We start from the raw sequence: 16,805 nt of genomic DNA, 5'->3' as shown, positions 1-16,805 counted from the left end.
CACGCAGGAGAAAAGATAAAGAAAAAAAACAACAGCCAACAGAGTAACAACCTTGTTTCCTGCTCGCACTGCACTTCAATTCCTCTGTGTGTACCTGAGGCTTACAGCTCCTGTCAAAACCAATGCTATTCACTGGTGGAATAGATCCATTGATGGGCCCAGGTGGAAAAGTGTGTGGACAGAATATGTGTGTGTGAATGGGCTTTAATGCCTGCTCTGCCCTTTGTTTGTGTATGTGTTCCTGTGTATGTGTGTTTGTGTGTCTGTCACGCCTGTCCTGGTGTGTTTGTGTCCAGCCCAGCAGGGAAATGCCAGTTCCACTGAACAAGGATGTGATCATTTGAGAGATCAGCCGTAGTACGACGAGTTATGCGGAGCTGCCGCCACCCATTCACTTTCTATGAGGAGCATGATGGGATTACAAGCAAAACTGTCTGACTGTGACCTAGAAGGGATGGAAAATTGACAGCGCAGTAACCAATCACATCTGAGATCTGTCACGTAGTTGATGTAAATTTATTTTTATATTTCAGCCTTCATCATTTAACTGCAGTTTTGCTCTAATTAGGCGCCAATCCTGCTCTGATCTGAGCAAAAGCCAAATTCCAACAATAATGAAAGCAAACCATAAAATGAATTCAGATTTTCTGAGGCATCTTGGATTGCGCCTGGAGACCCCGCTGAGCTTGGTTGGACTGGACCATTACAACTTTGACCAACTGGCCATCCTGCAAAGTTGGTAATTAACAATTGAAAACATGTCTCTTAGTGAAGACAGTTGATGTTCTTTAATAATACTAAATTCATATTTTATTTCACTGAGAATTCAGTGTCATAGTTGAGGTCAGCGGATCTCTAATAAAAAGCATGTGTGTCTGTGAGAAAGAGAGAAAGACAGAGCTTGAAAGAGGGACAGTATACACACCTGCATCTTTAAACAAACAAGACCAGTGGGACTCGGGTGTCAAAGTAGCACATTAATTAGCACAAAGCTTGTGCACTCATCCGTGATTGTATCTGCAGCCACTGGCCATGTAAGTGTTTGTGAGCGTGTAAGTGTGTATGTAGGCTTATCTATGATCTGATGTCTGCTTCAGTCAGCTTCCCCTCAGGCATCAGTTTTACCTGACTGCACACTTTCAACAGAACAGAGTTTTATTGCAGGATCTGAGTTGTCCTGGCTGATGTACTTATAAGCATATCAGCCATGCTTGAGGGGGAAAAAGGCTTTTTACTACACTCAGAAGTCTGAGTGCCTTGGATTTCCCTTTTTTTTTTTTTTTACTTCTGTGCTTCATATTCTCTTGATGAAAGATTAAATGATAAAAGATGAAAGCTGAAGTACTGTAATGTAAATACATTATTAAAGATAATTTATTGGACTGGAGAACAGATGGTAGTAACAGTAATAACAATTACTAAAACAAAAAAAATCACAAATACCCCACTGAAAGATATTAGCTTTTTGAGGTGATGCATGAGTCACGTAGCAAAAGAAAACCCGAGCTGACTGAGTGATGAAACACTGATGTACTCTGAGGTGCTCAAACAATTACTCGGAATTGCCAGACAGGATTCAAAGCGTGTTGCAGGTTTACTTTGACGTTTGGGAGTTCTTTATGTGTTTAGTGGTCACCTATTAGAGTTAAACTAATTCAAACAGCATGTCTTTGCACTGCCTATAATGGTGCTATTGATGTGACGCTAACATTCTTTGAGTAGAATTGCAATGTTAAGTATCTGATAAAAATATAATAAATATAATATCGCACTGTTAGAAGCAAAACGCTCATGTGGTGTTCTGATAAAAAATTGATTCAGTTATAAATACTCCTACCTTTGTCTTACATATTCAAAATATACAATACTAATTGATGTATTTTCAAACTTTTCAAAGCTAACCGCAGATGATCATATTTTGAATGAGAGCAGTAGAGAGTAGTTTTGTATTGTGGACTGACACTTTTAGGTACATTTTGCATATAACACTTTTATATAAAGAGATTTTATATAAAGAGTATTCTAGTATGTAGTATATTCATTTTGTGGTGAGCCTTCTTTCAGGTGAAAAAAATGTTTTGCTGCTGACCCTGTCCAGAACACAATATTCTCTTCCGTTCCGTTACTTCTGTACAGCACAGACCCAGAATAATGCACATGTATATATCTGCAACGTTGTTCTTCAATTCCATATTTATATATTTCCACATTTATTTATGTTGACTGTATGTTTGTCTACGTGTAGCACCTTATCTCCACAGCAAATTCCTCGTATGTGTAAAACATTACTTGGCAATAAAGCTCCTTCTGATTCTGATCTTCTGATTAACAGTACATTGCTTAGCTTCCATGCCGGTACAAGTCTCTGCTTCTCCAAAGAGAGGACGACCAACTGCCATATACTGCATGTTAATACATTGACTATAGTAGTAATACCTCAAACAGCCCCACTTCAAAAAAAGCCAAACTATCCCTTAAAGTGGCATCAGTGCAGGATTTTTACTTGTAATTATATTGCTGTGTTGCTGTTACTTAACTGTTCTGAATACGTCCTCCTCACTTGGTTTTTAGTATTGCATAGTGATGGTTATTTGTACTTAAAAAAGCCTTTTCACAGCTTTGATATCAATCATAGACTCCTGTTGTTTATATTTGTTGTTTCGGCTCTTGGTGTCTTACTAGTATATCCACTCATATCTGCTGTTTACCCTCTGTTATTCATGTATTTTATTATCATTCCATTGCCTCTCCGTTTATAATTTGTTCATGCAAACATTATTTTTCAGTCCCTCTTCCTGTTAATTTTCTTATTTGAACTTGTTGACATCATCACTCATTCTACTTGTCTCTCGCTCTCAGCCCAATCCCATGCAATAATCACACCCATTTCCACATCCTCCCATCCGCTGTGTCAACACAGCGACCTTGAGCAGCAGGCTGTTGATTGGCTTCTATGTTGATGATTTGGAGGTCGTGAACCCCCGCACAAGGAATTAATGGACCCTGTCGCACGACTACAGGGCCCTCGACACACACGCGCCCACATACACGGATGCCACGGCTAGTAATAGACGGTCAATGGGAGTCACAGCCCTTACAAACCTAATTATGTGAACTAATGATGGGCATCAGCTGGGGAATACTCACTGTGAGACACACATGTACATAAAACATACAGACTCAATCACAGCAGCATGAGGTCATATAGAACCTAAACTGTGAAGGTTTTATGTTTTTTATCATGGACATACTTCCAGGTTATGTCCATTGGCATCACTAACTGCTGTAAGTGTGACATGTTTTGTGTTGCCAGCGGTAGGCACTGTGAAAGTGCACACACAGCTCTGTTTAGCTCATGTACACAAACGTGCACACACAACACAAGACACACAGGTTACACATCAGTAGCAGTGCTTGGCCTTACATAAAATAACAAGCTGCCAGCATTCTGATATGACAGCAAAATGCAGGTCAAAACACACATATCATCAACACACACTCAAAAAATGAAAACAAAAAGTACACACACACACACACACACACACACACACACACACGGCTAAATTACCTTATTTACAAGTACTGACTCCAACAATTACTTAATTTCCCTTTTAGCTTTGAGTACATAAACAATTGTTCTTGTTGAGCTGCATTGCTCCTTGGAGCCTAACTGCTAGCGTGATCTGTGCTTTAAGGGTAGTTATTAGAGCCGACATTGCGCTCTACAATACATATACAAATTAAACCCCTATGCTTGTCCCTGTTCACACATTTTCTGAACCAGGGTGCTCCAATGAAGCCTTCGACAATCCACAGTGATGAGGTACATCTGCACTGAGTTCTGTGGGCTCACCTAATTAGAACACACAAGGCCAGAAAGACAAGTCACTTTTAGAGTGAACCATTTTCTCTGGTGACTTCAATCTTCTGAAAACTCGAAGCTGTTCATAAATGTCAGGAAGAGATATTGTTCTGTTTTGCATCAAACAGATCAACGACACTGAACAAGATGCAAGGATCTAGTTGATGTGGTGCAGGGATGAGAGAAGACCAATTAGAACTGACCACCTGCCAGATTTGTTAGAAGGTAAAACTTACAACCCTCTATGGAACAGATGTGGAGTTGAAACGCCTCTTCTCAGATTGGCAAAGTGATTTGTTACAGCCTCTGTTACAAGTTTAAAAGCCCACTCTAGCTAGGAGCATTTTTATCTCTTTTTGTGTCTGTACTATGGTGCAAGCATTAACAAGTACACCTACTGTAATCACCGTCTAAAGAGAAAATGCTGGGTATCAGGCATTTTAAATTTCTGGGTTGTTTTTTTTTCATCTTACCTGTGCATTTCTTCAGGCTACCAGGCCGTTTACCATGCATCCCCAGCTTACAGTTGAAGTTTTCCTCCCAGAATTCAGCGAACCAAACATTTCTTCTGTTGTTGGACAGCGAGCGGCTACGGAAATATCGATCAAACGCTGTAAAAAGGCAAAGACACTTATAAGTTTAAATGCATAGGGTAAAGGAAGAGTTTCTATTTTTCCAATTTGAATCTATACTAAATACATCTACCTGTCCAGAGGATTGAACCAGCATCATTCTGATTATAATGGCTTCATGTCCACTGAGCCTGCTTAAAAATTATTAGCATTGTAATAAGTTTAGACTCACAAAGGCATATGTTGTGAACGGTATATGGATCTAAAGAATGTCTGAAAAGTAATTTCTGTGGAGCCATCCAGTGAAGGAGCTCCTATCAAATACCGAGGCCAAGAGCAGGCAGGGGGAAAATTTAAGAATGAGCTTTCACAGTTACTTGTCCAATTTAATAGGTAGAGAGGAGGAGAGAAACAAGGAAGGGAGATACCTGTCAGAGGCTGGCAGGCTGAGATAAAGAGATGGGCCAAAGAAAAGAGAAATGAGGGAGACAAAAACACTGCCTGTGCTTGTACTACTTAGTTCATACCACAATTAACTGGGAAAACAATACTTTTGCTTTGTTGTCTGTGAGGAAAAGATGGCAAACTGGATTTTTAGAAGATGTCTTCTATCACCATAATACTTTATAACCTCCATTAACATAATCAGTGATGTGTTGGCTACTGAATATGGCAGGAGTTATTTATTGTTCCTATGGATCTCAGGTATGCTGCAAGAAGACTGCAAAGAAGCATCTACACTTTACTAATAAAAAAGGTGCCATTTTCAACACTACTGGGACTGTAGTTCAGGGCAATACAGTCCACGTGAAACAAACCATGGATGCTGCGGAAATCACTGGGGACTATCAGACTGACTTGCCTGACTTGCAGTAAAAGCTGATGAGAGGTGCCTTTATTAATCTCCTCTGCTGTCAGCGAAATTGGTCCTGTGCGTGTAGCTCTATTGATACTTAGCCACTGCTCCATCACCACCCTAAGACCCTCGCCTTTGGTGTGAGAGACCCGGGTTCGAATCCACTATGAGACATCAATGTGTACCTGAGCAAGACACTTAACCTAGTTGCTCCAGAGGAGTGTGACCTCTGACATACTTAGCAACTGTAAGTCGCTTTGGATAAAAGCGTCAGCTAAATGAATAAATGTAAATGTAGACTGCTGGCAAGAGTGGATTCACTCCCTGTGGAGTGTATCCACAAATACAAAAAGCCACAACACAAATACAAAAGGCCACAACTAATTTGGCAGACACCTATTATGCGGGAAAAAGTCACCTGAAAAAGAATGTTCTTTCTACGATTCGAAACCAGACCTCCTGAATGTGGGACGGCTACACTGCCGCTGTACTACTGTTTAGCTGTGTTCTGCAGAGAGTAATCCACTGTTACTAAGCGTCTCTTTCGTTGTCAAATTCCGTTGTGGTTCACTTCCGTTGTGGCTTTGTAATCGTGTTGTGGCGTTTGTATTTCTGTTGTGGTTTTTGAATTTGTGTTGTGGCTTTTGTGTTTGTGTTGTGGCTTTTGTGTTTGTGTTGTGGTTTTTGAATTTGTGTTGTGGCTTTTGTGTTTGTGTTGTGGCTTTTGTGTTTGTGTTGTGGCGTTTGTATTTCTGTTGTGGTTTTTGAATTTGTGTTGTGGCTTCTGTATTTGTGTTGTGGCTTTTGTGTTTGTGTTGTGGCTTCTGTATTTGTGTTGTGGCTTTTGTGTTTGTGTTGTGGCGTTTGTATTTCTGTTGTGGTTTTTGAATTTGTGTTGTGGCTTCTGTATTTGTGTTGTGGCTTTTGTGTTTGTGTTGTGGCTTCTGTGTTTGTGTTGTAGCTATTGTGTTCGTGTTGTGGCTTTTGTGTTCATGTTGTGGCTTCTGTATTTGTGTTGTGGCTTTTGTGTTTGTGTTGTGGCTATTGTGTTTGTGTTGTGGCTTTTGTGTTTGTGTTGTGGCTTCTGTATTTGTGTTGTGGCTATTGTGTTTGTGTTGTGGCTTCTGCATTTGTGTTGTGGCTTTTGTGTTTGTGTTGTGGCTTCTGTATTTGTGTTGTAGCTATTGTGTTCGTGTTGTGGCTTTTGTGTTCATGTTGTGGCTTCTGTAATTGTGTTGTGGCGTTTGTATTTCTGTTGTGGCTTTTGTAATCGTGTTGTGACTTTTGTGTTCATGTTGTGGCTTCTGTAATTGTGTTGTGGCGTTTGTATTTCTGTTGTGGCTTTTGTAATCGTGTTGTGACTTTTGTGTTCATGTTGTGGCTTCTGTAATTGTGTTGTGGCGTTTGTATTTCTGTTGTGGCTTATGTGTTCGTGTTGTGGCTTTTGTAATCGTGTTGTGGCTTTTGTGTTCATGTTGTGGCTTCTGTAATTGTGTTGTGGCTTTTGTGATCGTGTTGTGGCTTTTGTAATCGTGTTGTGGCTTTTGTAATTGTGTTGTGGCTTTTGTAATCGTGTTGTGGCTTCTGTAATTGTGTTGTGGCGTTTGTATTTCTGTTGTGGCTTATGTGTTCGTGTTGTGGCTTTTGTAATCGTGTTGTGGCTTTTGTGATCGTGTTGTGGCTTTTGTAATCGTGTTGTGGCTTTTGTAATTGTGTTGTGGCTTTTGTATTTCTGTTGTGGCTTATGTGTTCGTGTTGTGGCTTTTGTAATCGTGTTGTGGCTTTTGTAATCGTGTTGTGGCTTCTGTAATTGTGTTGTGGCGTTTGTATTTCTGTTGTGGCTTATGTGTTCGTGTTGTGGCTTTTGTAATCGTGTTGTGGCTTTTGTGATCGTGTTGTGGCTTTTGTAATCGTGTTGTGGCTTCTGTAATTGTGTTGTGGCGTTTGTATTTCTGTTGTGGCTTATGTGTTCGTGTTGTGGCTTTTGTAATCGTGTTGTGGCTTTTGTAATTGTGTTGTGGCTTTTGTATTTCTGTTGTGGCTTATGTGTTCGTGTTGTGGCTTTTGTAATCGTGTTGTGGCTTTTGTAATTGTGTTGTGGCTTTTGTATTTCTGTTGTGGCTTATGTGTTCGTGTTGTGGCTTTTGTAATCGTGTTGTGGCTTTTGTAATCGTGTTGTGGCTTTTGTAATCGTGTTGTGGCTTTTGTAATTGTGTTGTGGCTTTTGTATTTCTGTTGTGGCTTATGTGTTCGTGTTGTGGCTTTTGTGATCGTGTTGTGGCTTTTGTAATCGTGTTGTGGCTTTTGTAATTGTGTTGTGGCTTTTGTAATTGTGTTGTGGCTTTTGCGTTCGTGTTGTGGCTTTTGTGTTCATGTTGTGGCTTTTGTATTTCTGTTGTGGCTTTTGTAATCGTGTTGTGGCTTTTGCGTTTGTGTTGTGGCTTTTGTGATCGTGTTGTGGCTTTTGTAATCGTGTTGTGGCTTTTGTAATTGTGTTGTGGCTTTTGTATTTCTGTTGTGGGTTATGTGTTCGTGTTGTGGCTTTTGTAGTTGTGTTGTGGCTTTTGTGTTTGTGTTGTGGCTTTTGTAATCGTGTTGTGGCTTTTGTGTTCGTGTTGTGGCTTTTGTAATCGTGTTGTGGCTTTTGCGTTCGTGTTGTGGCTTTTGTGTTCGTGTTGTGGCTTTTGTGTTCGTGTTGTGGCTTTTGTGTTTGTGTTGTGGCTTTTGTAATCGTGTTGTGGCTTTTGTGTTCGTGTTGTGGCTTTTGTGTTCGTGTTGTGGCTTTTGTAATCGTGTTGTGGCTTTTGTGTTCGTGTTGTGGCTTTTGTAATCGTGTTGTGGCTTTTGTGTTTGTGTTGTGGCTTTTGCGTTCGTGTTGTGGCTTTTGTGTTCGTGTTGTGGCTTTTGTAATTGTGTTGTGGCTTTTGTGTTCGTGTTGTGGCTTTTGTGTTCGTGTTGTGGCTTTTGCGTTCGTGTTGTGGCTTTTGCGTTCGTGTTGTGGCTTTTGTGTTCGTGTTGTGGCTTTTGTAATCGTGTTGTGGCTTTTGTGTTCGTGTTGTGGCTTATGTGTTCGTGTTGTGGCTTTTGTAATCGTGTTGTGGCTTTTGTGTTCGTGTTGTGGCTTTTGTGTTCGTGTTGTGGCTTTTGTAATCGTGTTGTGGCTTTTGTGTTCGTGTTGTGGCTTATGTGTTCGTGTTGTGGCTTTTGTAATCGTGTTGTGGCTTTTGTGTTCGTGTTGTGGCTTTTGTGTTCGTGTTGTGGCTTTTGTATTTGGCCTGAGACCTATGGGCCACCGTACTCTGGGGTTATTTGATTAAAGAAAAAGACATTTTGGGAAATGAAGCGCTTATTTGGCTTCTTTACAAGAGTTAGGCGAGAAGATGAGCTGTACACTAAATGTGAAGCCAGAGAATGGTGAGATTAGCTTAATGACCGGAAGCACAGGAAAACAGTTTGCCTGATTCTTGACAAAAGGTAAAGGTATCTCAAAAAATTAATAAATAGCTATATCTGGTTTATTTATTCCATACAAAAACTGAACTGTAAAAAACACAAGTTGTGGATTAATGTGGTGACTTTTTCTTCACTAGGAGCAGTGACGTCCTGGAGTTGCCCCTGGTTGTCTGGCAACCTCACACTGACGACAAGACTTCAGTAGGTCAGGCCTACATTTTTATTTTTGAAGAGAGCTAGGGTAGCTGTTTCCTCATGTCTAGGCTTTGTGCTGAGCTAAGCTAACGTTCTCTATCTCTACAGTCATATTCTATGGAAAGATGTGACAGTAGTAGAGATCTTTTCATCCAACTCTTGGCAAGGAAGCGATTACATGTATTGCCCAAAATGTCAAACCGGTCCTTTCAAATAAAAAAATATGTGAATGTGGACAATGTTTTAAGCACAACATAAACTGAACAAACCGGGGTAAATGTCCCCCTTGCGAATATTAATGTGTTGGACAAAATATTAGAAATACCTCTCATTACAATGGAGCACTACCTCCTGCCTTCAGAATGAACTGAACATTTTTCAAGATTCTCAAATGTAGGATCTATTGCATTGTTATTGGATTATATTGCATCAGATTGTCAAGTGTACCTAATAAATTAGTAACAGTGTGTGCACTCTTCATTAATCCTCCGCTGGTTCAGGCTCATTCAAAACTCCTCTGTCTAGACCTCATAGTGGCTTCCCTTAAGGCAACCAGCCAAAGTTGACTTTGATTCATTTAAACCTCTACATAGGCTTTCTCACTCTCACTTTCAGTTTATATCTTGTCGCCTTTGCGTCCCTCCAGGAGTCAATTATCTAATAGGGAACTCTGACAGAGAGCAAATGAGGATATCCTCCCTGGCCTGATGGTGAAAACTTGTTGCCCGCTGGGATCAAGAGTGAGGGAACATGAGTGAATTTCACTTTCTGGTCTTTCCCCCTGTCCCCTTAATTTGATCTTTCAGATATTGAACACACACACACACACACACACACACACATTCACCTTCCTTTCGTCTGTCACACTGCCAGGTGTGTGGAAAGAGTCACAGTGCAGATGAAATGTTTTGGCATTTTTAAGAATGATTTTCAGAGATCTCCGTTTATCTTTTGTCAGTTCCTGACTGTGTATGCAATGACATACGAACACCATTGTACAGTATGTGTCTCTGTTTTCTTCACACACACTCTTACCATCCACGGATGCTCGTTTGGGAAGAATCGTAATAGCCCCCTCAGCCACTCTCTCCTGGCCAATCACAGGAGAGATTTTGGACCCCCAGCTGTCTGACCCAACCCACAGGAAGTGACCAGTCTGGTTGTTCCTTTTAGCTGCATCCAAAACTCGCCTGTTGGAGAAAAGACCAGATAAATAAAGTTTTAATGTAGCCAAGGAAAGAATAACAAAACAATAGATAGATCAATAAATAGACCTAGTTAACAGCATCAGCTAATGATAAAAAGGAAAAAAAAATAGGAAAAACTTTTTACTTCTGTCGTAATATCAGTAATTTAATATCAAATTTAGTATTACTGTCATGAAGTTTTTATTTCAGAATAAGACAAAAATGCAACAGAATATGTCACTTAAGTAAAGGAAACAGAAATATTAAGAGCAGTGGCAACAGGGGACTTGTTCAAGTGCGTAGCACGTACCGTATGTCGTCCTCATTAGCGAACATGATGATGGCCCTGGCATTTGAGGTTTCCAGCAGGCGTCTGATGATCTTGTCAAACTCCCCTGGCCTGGGCTCCCTAGGGATCTTCAATGACTGGGCAATACACACACCACCTGGAACAGAAAGAGGGACAGAATGCATGATCTGGTTGTTTTGCCACTGATTTGTATTTCTTCATTTTGTATTCATCTCTCACATTCAGTTGCTCTCACTTCATTTGGCCTATACCCAGTTTTTAAAACTGTGTTCTAAACTTGGTTGTAAATACTTCTGATGCATGGACGGGATGGGGTTTTACACTCACAGGAGCCTGGATAGTCAGCTTAACAGCAGCAGCCACCATAAATATTTTTTAAAAATCAAGAAAGTCCAATAAAAATCCAAACCACAGAATGTCGTAGCTGGCCAAGTGATTTTGGACAATGCAAAAACACCACAGCGACAAGCATTATTTAAAATACATAAGGATCACAAATTGCCATGTTAAACATGAAACTAAAAGAGACAAGAATTGGAGAGTTGAGTGAGATGAGACAAGGTATGAAATAGGCAGAAGAGGAAAAAAATGTGGGGAGGAAATGTGAGGCGAAGAGTTTAAGAAGTAGCAATGAAGCGCAGAGCAGAAAGGAATTAAGAGAAATTTGGAGAATATGCTGAAATGACATTACAGTAGGCAGGCAGAAGGTGTTGATCTCAACAGAGGGATGAGCATAAAAACAAGGAAATATGAATGGGGTCACATTATGATTCAGAATCACATCACAGCGCAGTGTGAGTGCCAGGAAATATCCTCTGTACCCACTTCACACTCCTTCATTTCAAATTGTTGCAGATGACAAGAATAGCAGTTACAGCAATGGTTATTTCACACATATCAATATCTGATAATGAGGAAGTGTATTCTCTCTCTCTCTCTCTCTCTCTCACGCACAGAATCCTACATCCCATACCACTTTGCACTAATCTAGACTTTACATTTAAGTTCTGTTTTGTTAATTGACTCTGAGTTATTAGATCATTAGCCTAGCTCAAAGTGTCAAGGTGTAAAGATGTTTGTGTAAGTGTGCAGGATTATGTCATTGCCATCCATTACACTTGCGTTCTCTTTAATCTTTAACCAGTGCAATATAAGACTGACTGAGTGTATCCATGTCTTTTGGGTATGTGTGTATGTGTCTATGTGTTCAATTCTGTCACTTTCCTGTGTGCACTCCTGTGTGCGTGTATAAGTGTGGGTGAGTGTGAATGATGTCGCCCTTCCTCCCTGCCTGTTCCAGCCCATTTATTGAACATCTGTACAGTCTGTCACTTTCACTATATCACACTCCTTAATCACACACACACGGACTCGTACCCATGCAGACGCACGCATACCAGCGTGCATGACTGGTAAAACAAATACTCATTAGCCTCAAATTAAAAGCCTCTCAAGGATAATGACTACAGTGACAAAATCTGCCTAGGAACCACAGTCTACCCCTCACACACACACACACTTCACACTAGAGACAAATACTTGGAAGTTTGGTATACTTACTCTCAAGGATAATCACCAGCTTGATATACACTTTTGTATACAGATAGCAAATTATGAGGAAATAAGGCATACAGTGTACACCCACACACATAAGCGCTGATGTTTGCATTCTCTCTCCATTGTCCTTGGAGCATTATAAAAGTGATTAAATCATTGTTTGTTTCAAAGCATCACTCCCATCATCAATAACTGTCCCCATGGAGAACAGCCTTCCCAGATAAATACAATATCAAATCATAACCGTGCGCCTCTGTGTAAGTGTTTATGTATCCACCTGACACAAAAGTGTTGCAGCCAAATTTACTGCCCCTAAAACACTTCTCATCTTTAAAGGTGCCAAAAAAGCTGCTCGTTAAAAGCGAGTGTTGGTTATTAGCGCACCCTCGCCGCTCTGTTGAAAGGAAAGCTGTGAGGTTAGGTCAGGAGAAACATCACCGTCTTATCCTTTTTTCCCCTCACTCTAAGAGCGGCAAGTTATTAAATAAAAAGGAGGCTTTGGACGAGAGAGATTTAACATGGAAACCGTCACACATACGACACTCCAGACAGAGGATTTGCCTCACTTTGCAAACTAAAAATGTAGAGAAAAAGAGAGACAGATGACAAAAAGCTCCTAGTATGAGAAAAATGTTTGGTCAGATGTGAAAAATTACAAAAAACTACTGGTATTGATTTCAGTGAAGATCTGGGTTAAAAATGTGCACCTCAGGTACCCAACATGCTGTGAATGCTGTGAAAGGCCAAATCAAATAACTATGCCGCTGCCAATTATTTTCCAAGGAGGAGAGAAACAATGCCATAACTTAACCATTATCATATCAATGGTTGAATCAACAGAGCAGGAAACTCATGATTTGGCAGGCAACATGTCAATAATGTCCCTCATTTTCGGGTTGTCAAAATGTGTTGCTAGATTTAGAGAAATCAGAGTGAAAAGCTGTTCAACTGCAGAACCACTTGTTATGGACAGAGCTGTTTAACTGCCCCCCCAACAACACAATCTGCAGGCTCCTAAATTTGGCTGATTGTGTAAAAACTGGATAATTAATTGTTTAGAGACATCACATGCCAGGCATACTAATGTGAGACCAGTTACAAATTCTCTTTATTCACTTCAGATAAAAGAATGGTCTCAGCTGTATTGGATCACAGTAATAGCCGGTTTATTATATAATTCAGCAATTGTAGCACGTTCGTCTACAAAGGGCTAATTGAATTATGGGCTCTGCATCCAATGAGCAGCAACACACCAAGCTCTCAGTTTATCTCCAATAACCTGATTATTGAGGCTTCGATGTGGAATAGAATGTGATTGAATCCTAATTCCTGGAGTCTATTTATATGTATATCTGTATTTGTGTGTGTTTCTGCCTTGGTTGTTTACCTCTCTGGGTGTGGATGTAAAGCATATTTTTGTGAGTTTGGTTTTGTTCATTTGTGTGGGCGTCAACCGGTGAGGTGGAATGCATACGGTATTTTCTGTTGCGTGCATTTTTGTGTGTGTGCGGGGGTGTCCCCTCTGCAGCTGTAAAAAAAAAGAAAAGAAGACGCAGGGTACAAGTTGAGATGATGAATTCGATGTTAAGTGCGTCCAGGACTTCTCCAAATTGAACCCTTATAGTAGGTAATTAATGCCATTCGGTTTTGAGATTAAATTCATTCTGTTTCAGGACAGGAAACACCGCTGTCTCATCGTTTAATTAACAATCTGCTTCCCTCCCACACTCTCCTCTCTCTGCACCATTTGATCTATTAACGAACAGAGACATGGATGGGGAGGGATAAAAGGTGGAATTGCGCAGCTTTCTTAATGTGAGTATTCTTGCTCCTGTCATTTTATGCTCACCTTCAGCTTGTCCAAATTTTCAGGGAGTCCATCCCCAAAGTATTTAAACAATGTAACAAATGTAACTGTCAATTTTACAATACATGTTTAATAGGACTAGAACTTTTTCAGTGTCAAAATTAGGAATAAGAAATCTTTGACCCATTGAAACTTAGCAAGAGAAGGAAACTAGTGCAGAGGTTTTCAAAGCTGGAGGTTAGCCTCCATAGGGGAGCTCCGAACTGTTACATTAGTTATTGCATTACTTATCAAAAGGAGATCACAAAGAATAGCCTACTTGTAAGTGATTAAAAAAAAGATAGTTCAGAGATACAGTAGTTTGGGGGATATTTACTCATCGTTCTCATTTTCCCAGACTAACTAACTAATAAATGCCTTAGGACAGATCTTTCTTATGTATTTAGTGTAGTCTGAAGTTATGTCAAATAATAATATTAAGTTACATTGGCTCAATTGCTGAGCGTCTATGGGATCAAATAGTATGAACATGATCCCATAGGTGTCCAGGAATTGAGCGAAACTAAGCAAATAAACTAATGGGATGTAGGAGGCCCATTTTTCTAAGTTTTATTTGAAGGGGAGGCCCACAGTCTCAGACTTTGAAAACCCTTGTTACAAGCTAAAAAGGAGCTACTGAATATGCAAGAGCAGGGTGAGTTGCACCTCAATCCTGGACATGATGGAGCTGCTACACACAACAGCCTTTTGGCAGATTTTTATCAGTGGCGATAATCACCTCCTGCATGTTCATCCCATATGTCATATGTTTCTCCCTAGCAACCTAAAAAAGGCAACAAATGTATTTAATGTTTTTCAAGCAACCCTAAATCAAAGAATAATATACATATGTCATGTGTTTCTCCCTACTTTTCCTTTTGTTTTTCCTCTCAATGTTTGTTTCGTTACTCCCCCTCCCACATTATTTTCAAGCTTTACCTTTACACACTTATGGCGGGTTCATTACATTTACATTACATTTATTCATTTAGCTGGCGCTTTCATCCAAAGCGACTTACAATTGCCATATATGTCAGAGGTCTTGAAGTGAAGTGAAGTGTGAGAAGTGAGAAGTGTCTTGCTCAGGGACACAATGGTGGATGGTCGCAGTGTGGAGTTGAACCCAGGTCTCTCACACCAAAGGCATCTGTCACCACCACATAAAAGTCTCGTTCCTGAATTAAACTAATGTAAGGATGATACATTGTTTCAGTTTTCCAACTGGTCCGGTTTGCATTCACAAAGGCATAACTCAAATGTTCAAGATATTGTAAACAAAAGCCCTGTGGCGGAAACGTTGTTCAATTATTGGTCATCTTTTAGCAGACAGAGTTAGGAGAGTATCAGAGTAGGCACCTGTGAGCTGGGGGAAGGGGGAAGACAAATATTTCATGCATGGAGGAGAACAGAGGAGTGAGAAGTTTAGAAGAAAGAGGAAGTTTTGCCGAATTAACAGCGTTTTGAGGCATCCTAGCCTTGGAGTGAAACTGAGACGCATATAGAAGTGCTGGAGAAGCAGTAGAACCAAGAATTGTCCAGACTTCGTGAACTTAAATGAGCAACAAAGGTCTGTGGGAAACCGTGCTGAACCCTGGAGTAGGTGTGGACAACCATGTTAACGTGCTCTTCAACCTGCTCGGTTGCAGTTTGGAGCTTCCTCGTCCTGGTGGACCGGCAAAGCTAAGTCTTCTTTCTTATAACTCTCCAGGCTACTCTATCCTCCTGCTCAGCTATACGCAAGACCTTACCTTCTGCCCCCCATTGAACTGAACTACACACACACACACCTCCACACCCTTATTCCCCCTTCCATGGAACTCAATTGAACTGGACTACACCCACACACACCTACACACCAGAACCCAACGGAACTAAACTGAACTGGTGAAGTTTAATGGACTTAACTGCCTGTTCCCCTTAACACACACACATCTGAACACACACATCCACACACGCCACTCACCCTCCTCCTCAAGTTGGAGGACTAGTCTGTTTCTTTATCATTTGAATTGTGGACATTTAATGTTGTATATGAATGATATATTTTGAAAGGTTCTTTATTGCTTTAATGGCAATGTAAGAATTTGTGTTTGCGTACTATGTGGATTATTGTTTGACTTTGAATACAATCAACTTTATTTGGAGTGACTGAATTAGTTTTTTCTTTTATTGGCGTATGTTTATAGCGATGGTAGCTAGTGATTGGGGTTATCTAATATCCTACTCATTGACCATTATAAATGACAGGTTAGGATTAAGTTTATTCTCCTGTCTGGCGCCCAACCTATTTTGGATATTTTGATAATCCTCCGCTACAATTTAGTCAGCGGGTAAAAAGACCCCAACAAAAAAAACCCTCCAAATTTCCACTTGGATATCGTACATCATGGAGTGCTGTCAGGTTCATGTTTGTGTTGGTCTGGAGCGTCGGTGTGTCAGCAGACTTTAGATCATGTCACAGATCATGCCACAACTTTTGCATTTGCCATACAAAGTAGACCAATGAAGTACAGTGTTTCCCACAGGATTTTGTGAGACTATGGTGGGTGACCATTGACCTTCTAGGGGAGTCCGGGGGTACGCATCGCCGGAACATAAATTTGTACATTTTAAAGTGAAGTGCATTAATTTTGTGCACTTTAAAAGCAAAATAAAGAGGTTGTTGTTGTTAACAATTTTGTGCCCTAGTAAACAATTTGATCATAAACACACTGCACAGATATAAATGGTGATGAAACAGCAAAAAAGGCAACAAATGTATTTAATGTTTTTCAAGCAACCCTAAATCAAAGAATAATTTTTAAGTAATTTCCCTAACATTTTATTTGTTTACATTTTACATTTATTTTACTTTTAATGGAAAAATGTAACATGTTTTATACTTTCTGTGAATTTAATCCAATTAATCTTATTTCCAGACTGTATACGTTGTGTCAACACCTTATTTTTTAAACCGGACTTTGTAAC

The 16,805-nt window shown here is 40.1% G+C and overlaps 1 protein-coding gene across 6 annotated transcripts in view; it reads right to left on the bottom strand.

Moving 5' to 3' along the window:
* Positions 1 to 16,805, bottom strand: part of grm8a (glutamate receptor, metabotropic 8a) — a 302,831-nt gene that overhangs the window by 79,907 nt on the left and 206,119 nt on the right. For all 6 annotated transcript variants that reach the window (XM_038738811.1, XM_038738810.1, XM_038738814.1 and 3 more), the window contains 3 exons: positions 10,436 to 10,571; positions 9,974 to 10,128; positions 4,336 to 4,473 (listed from right to left, as the gene is read on the bottom strand). In XM_038738811.1, coding sequence (XP_038594739.1) covers positions 4,336 to 4,473; positions 9,974 to 10,128; positions 10,436 to 10,571 — 429 coding nt within the window. The remainder of the gene's footprint in view (positions 1 to 4,335; positions 4,474 to 9,973; positions 10,129 to 10,435; positions 10,572 to 16,805) is intronic.

This window comes from Micropterus salmoides, unplaced genomic scaffold, assembly GCF_014851395.1.
Source record: "Micropterus salmoides isolate LMB-PRFRI ecotype aquatic unplaced genomic scaffold, ASM1485139v1 Ms_hic_scaffold_23, whole genome shotgun sequence".
In the NCBI taxonomy this organism is placed as follows: Eukaryota; Metazoa; Chordata; class Actinopteri; order Centrarchiformes; family Centrarchidae; genus Micropterus; species Micropterus salmoides.
Note: the sequence above shows the minus strand (reverse complement) of the source record. Positions and strands in the feature narration are given on the sequence as shown.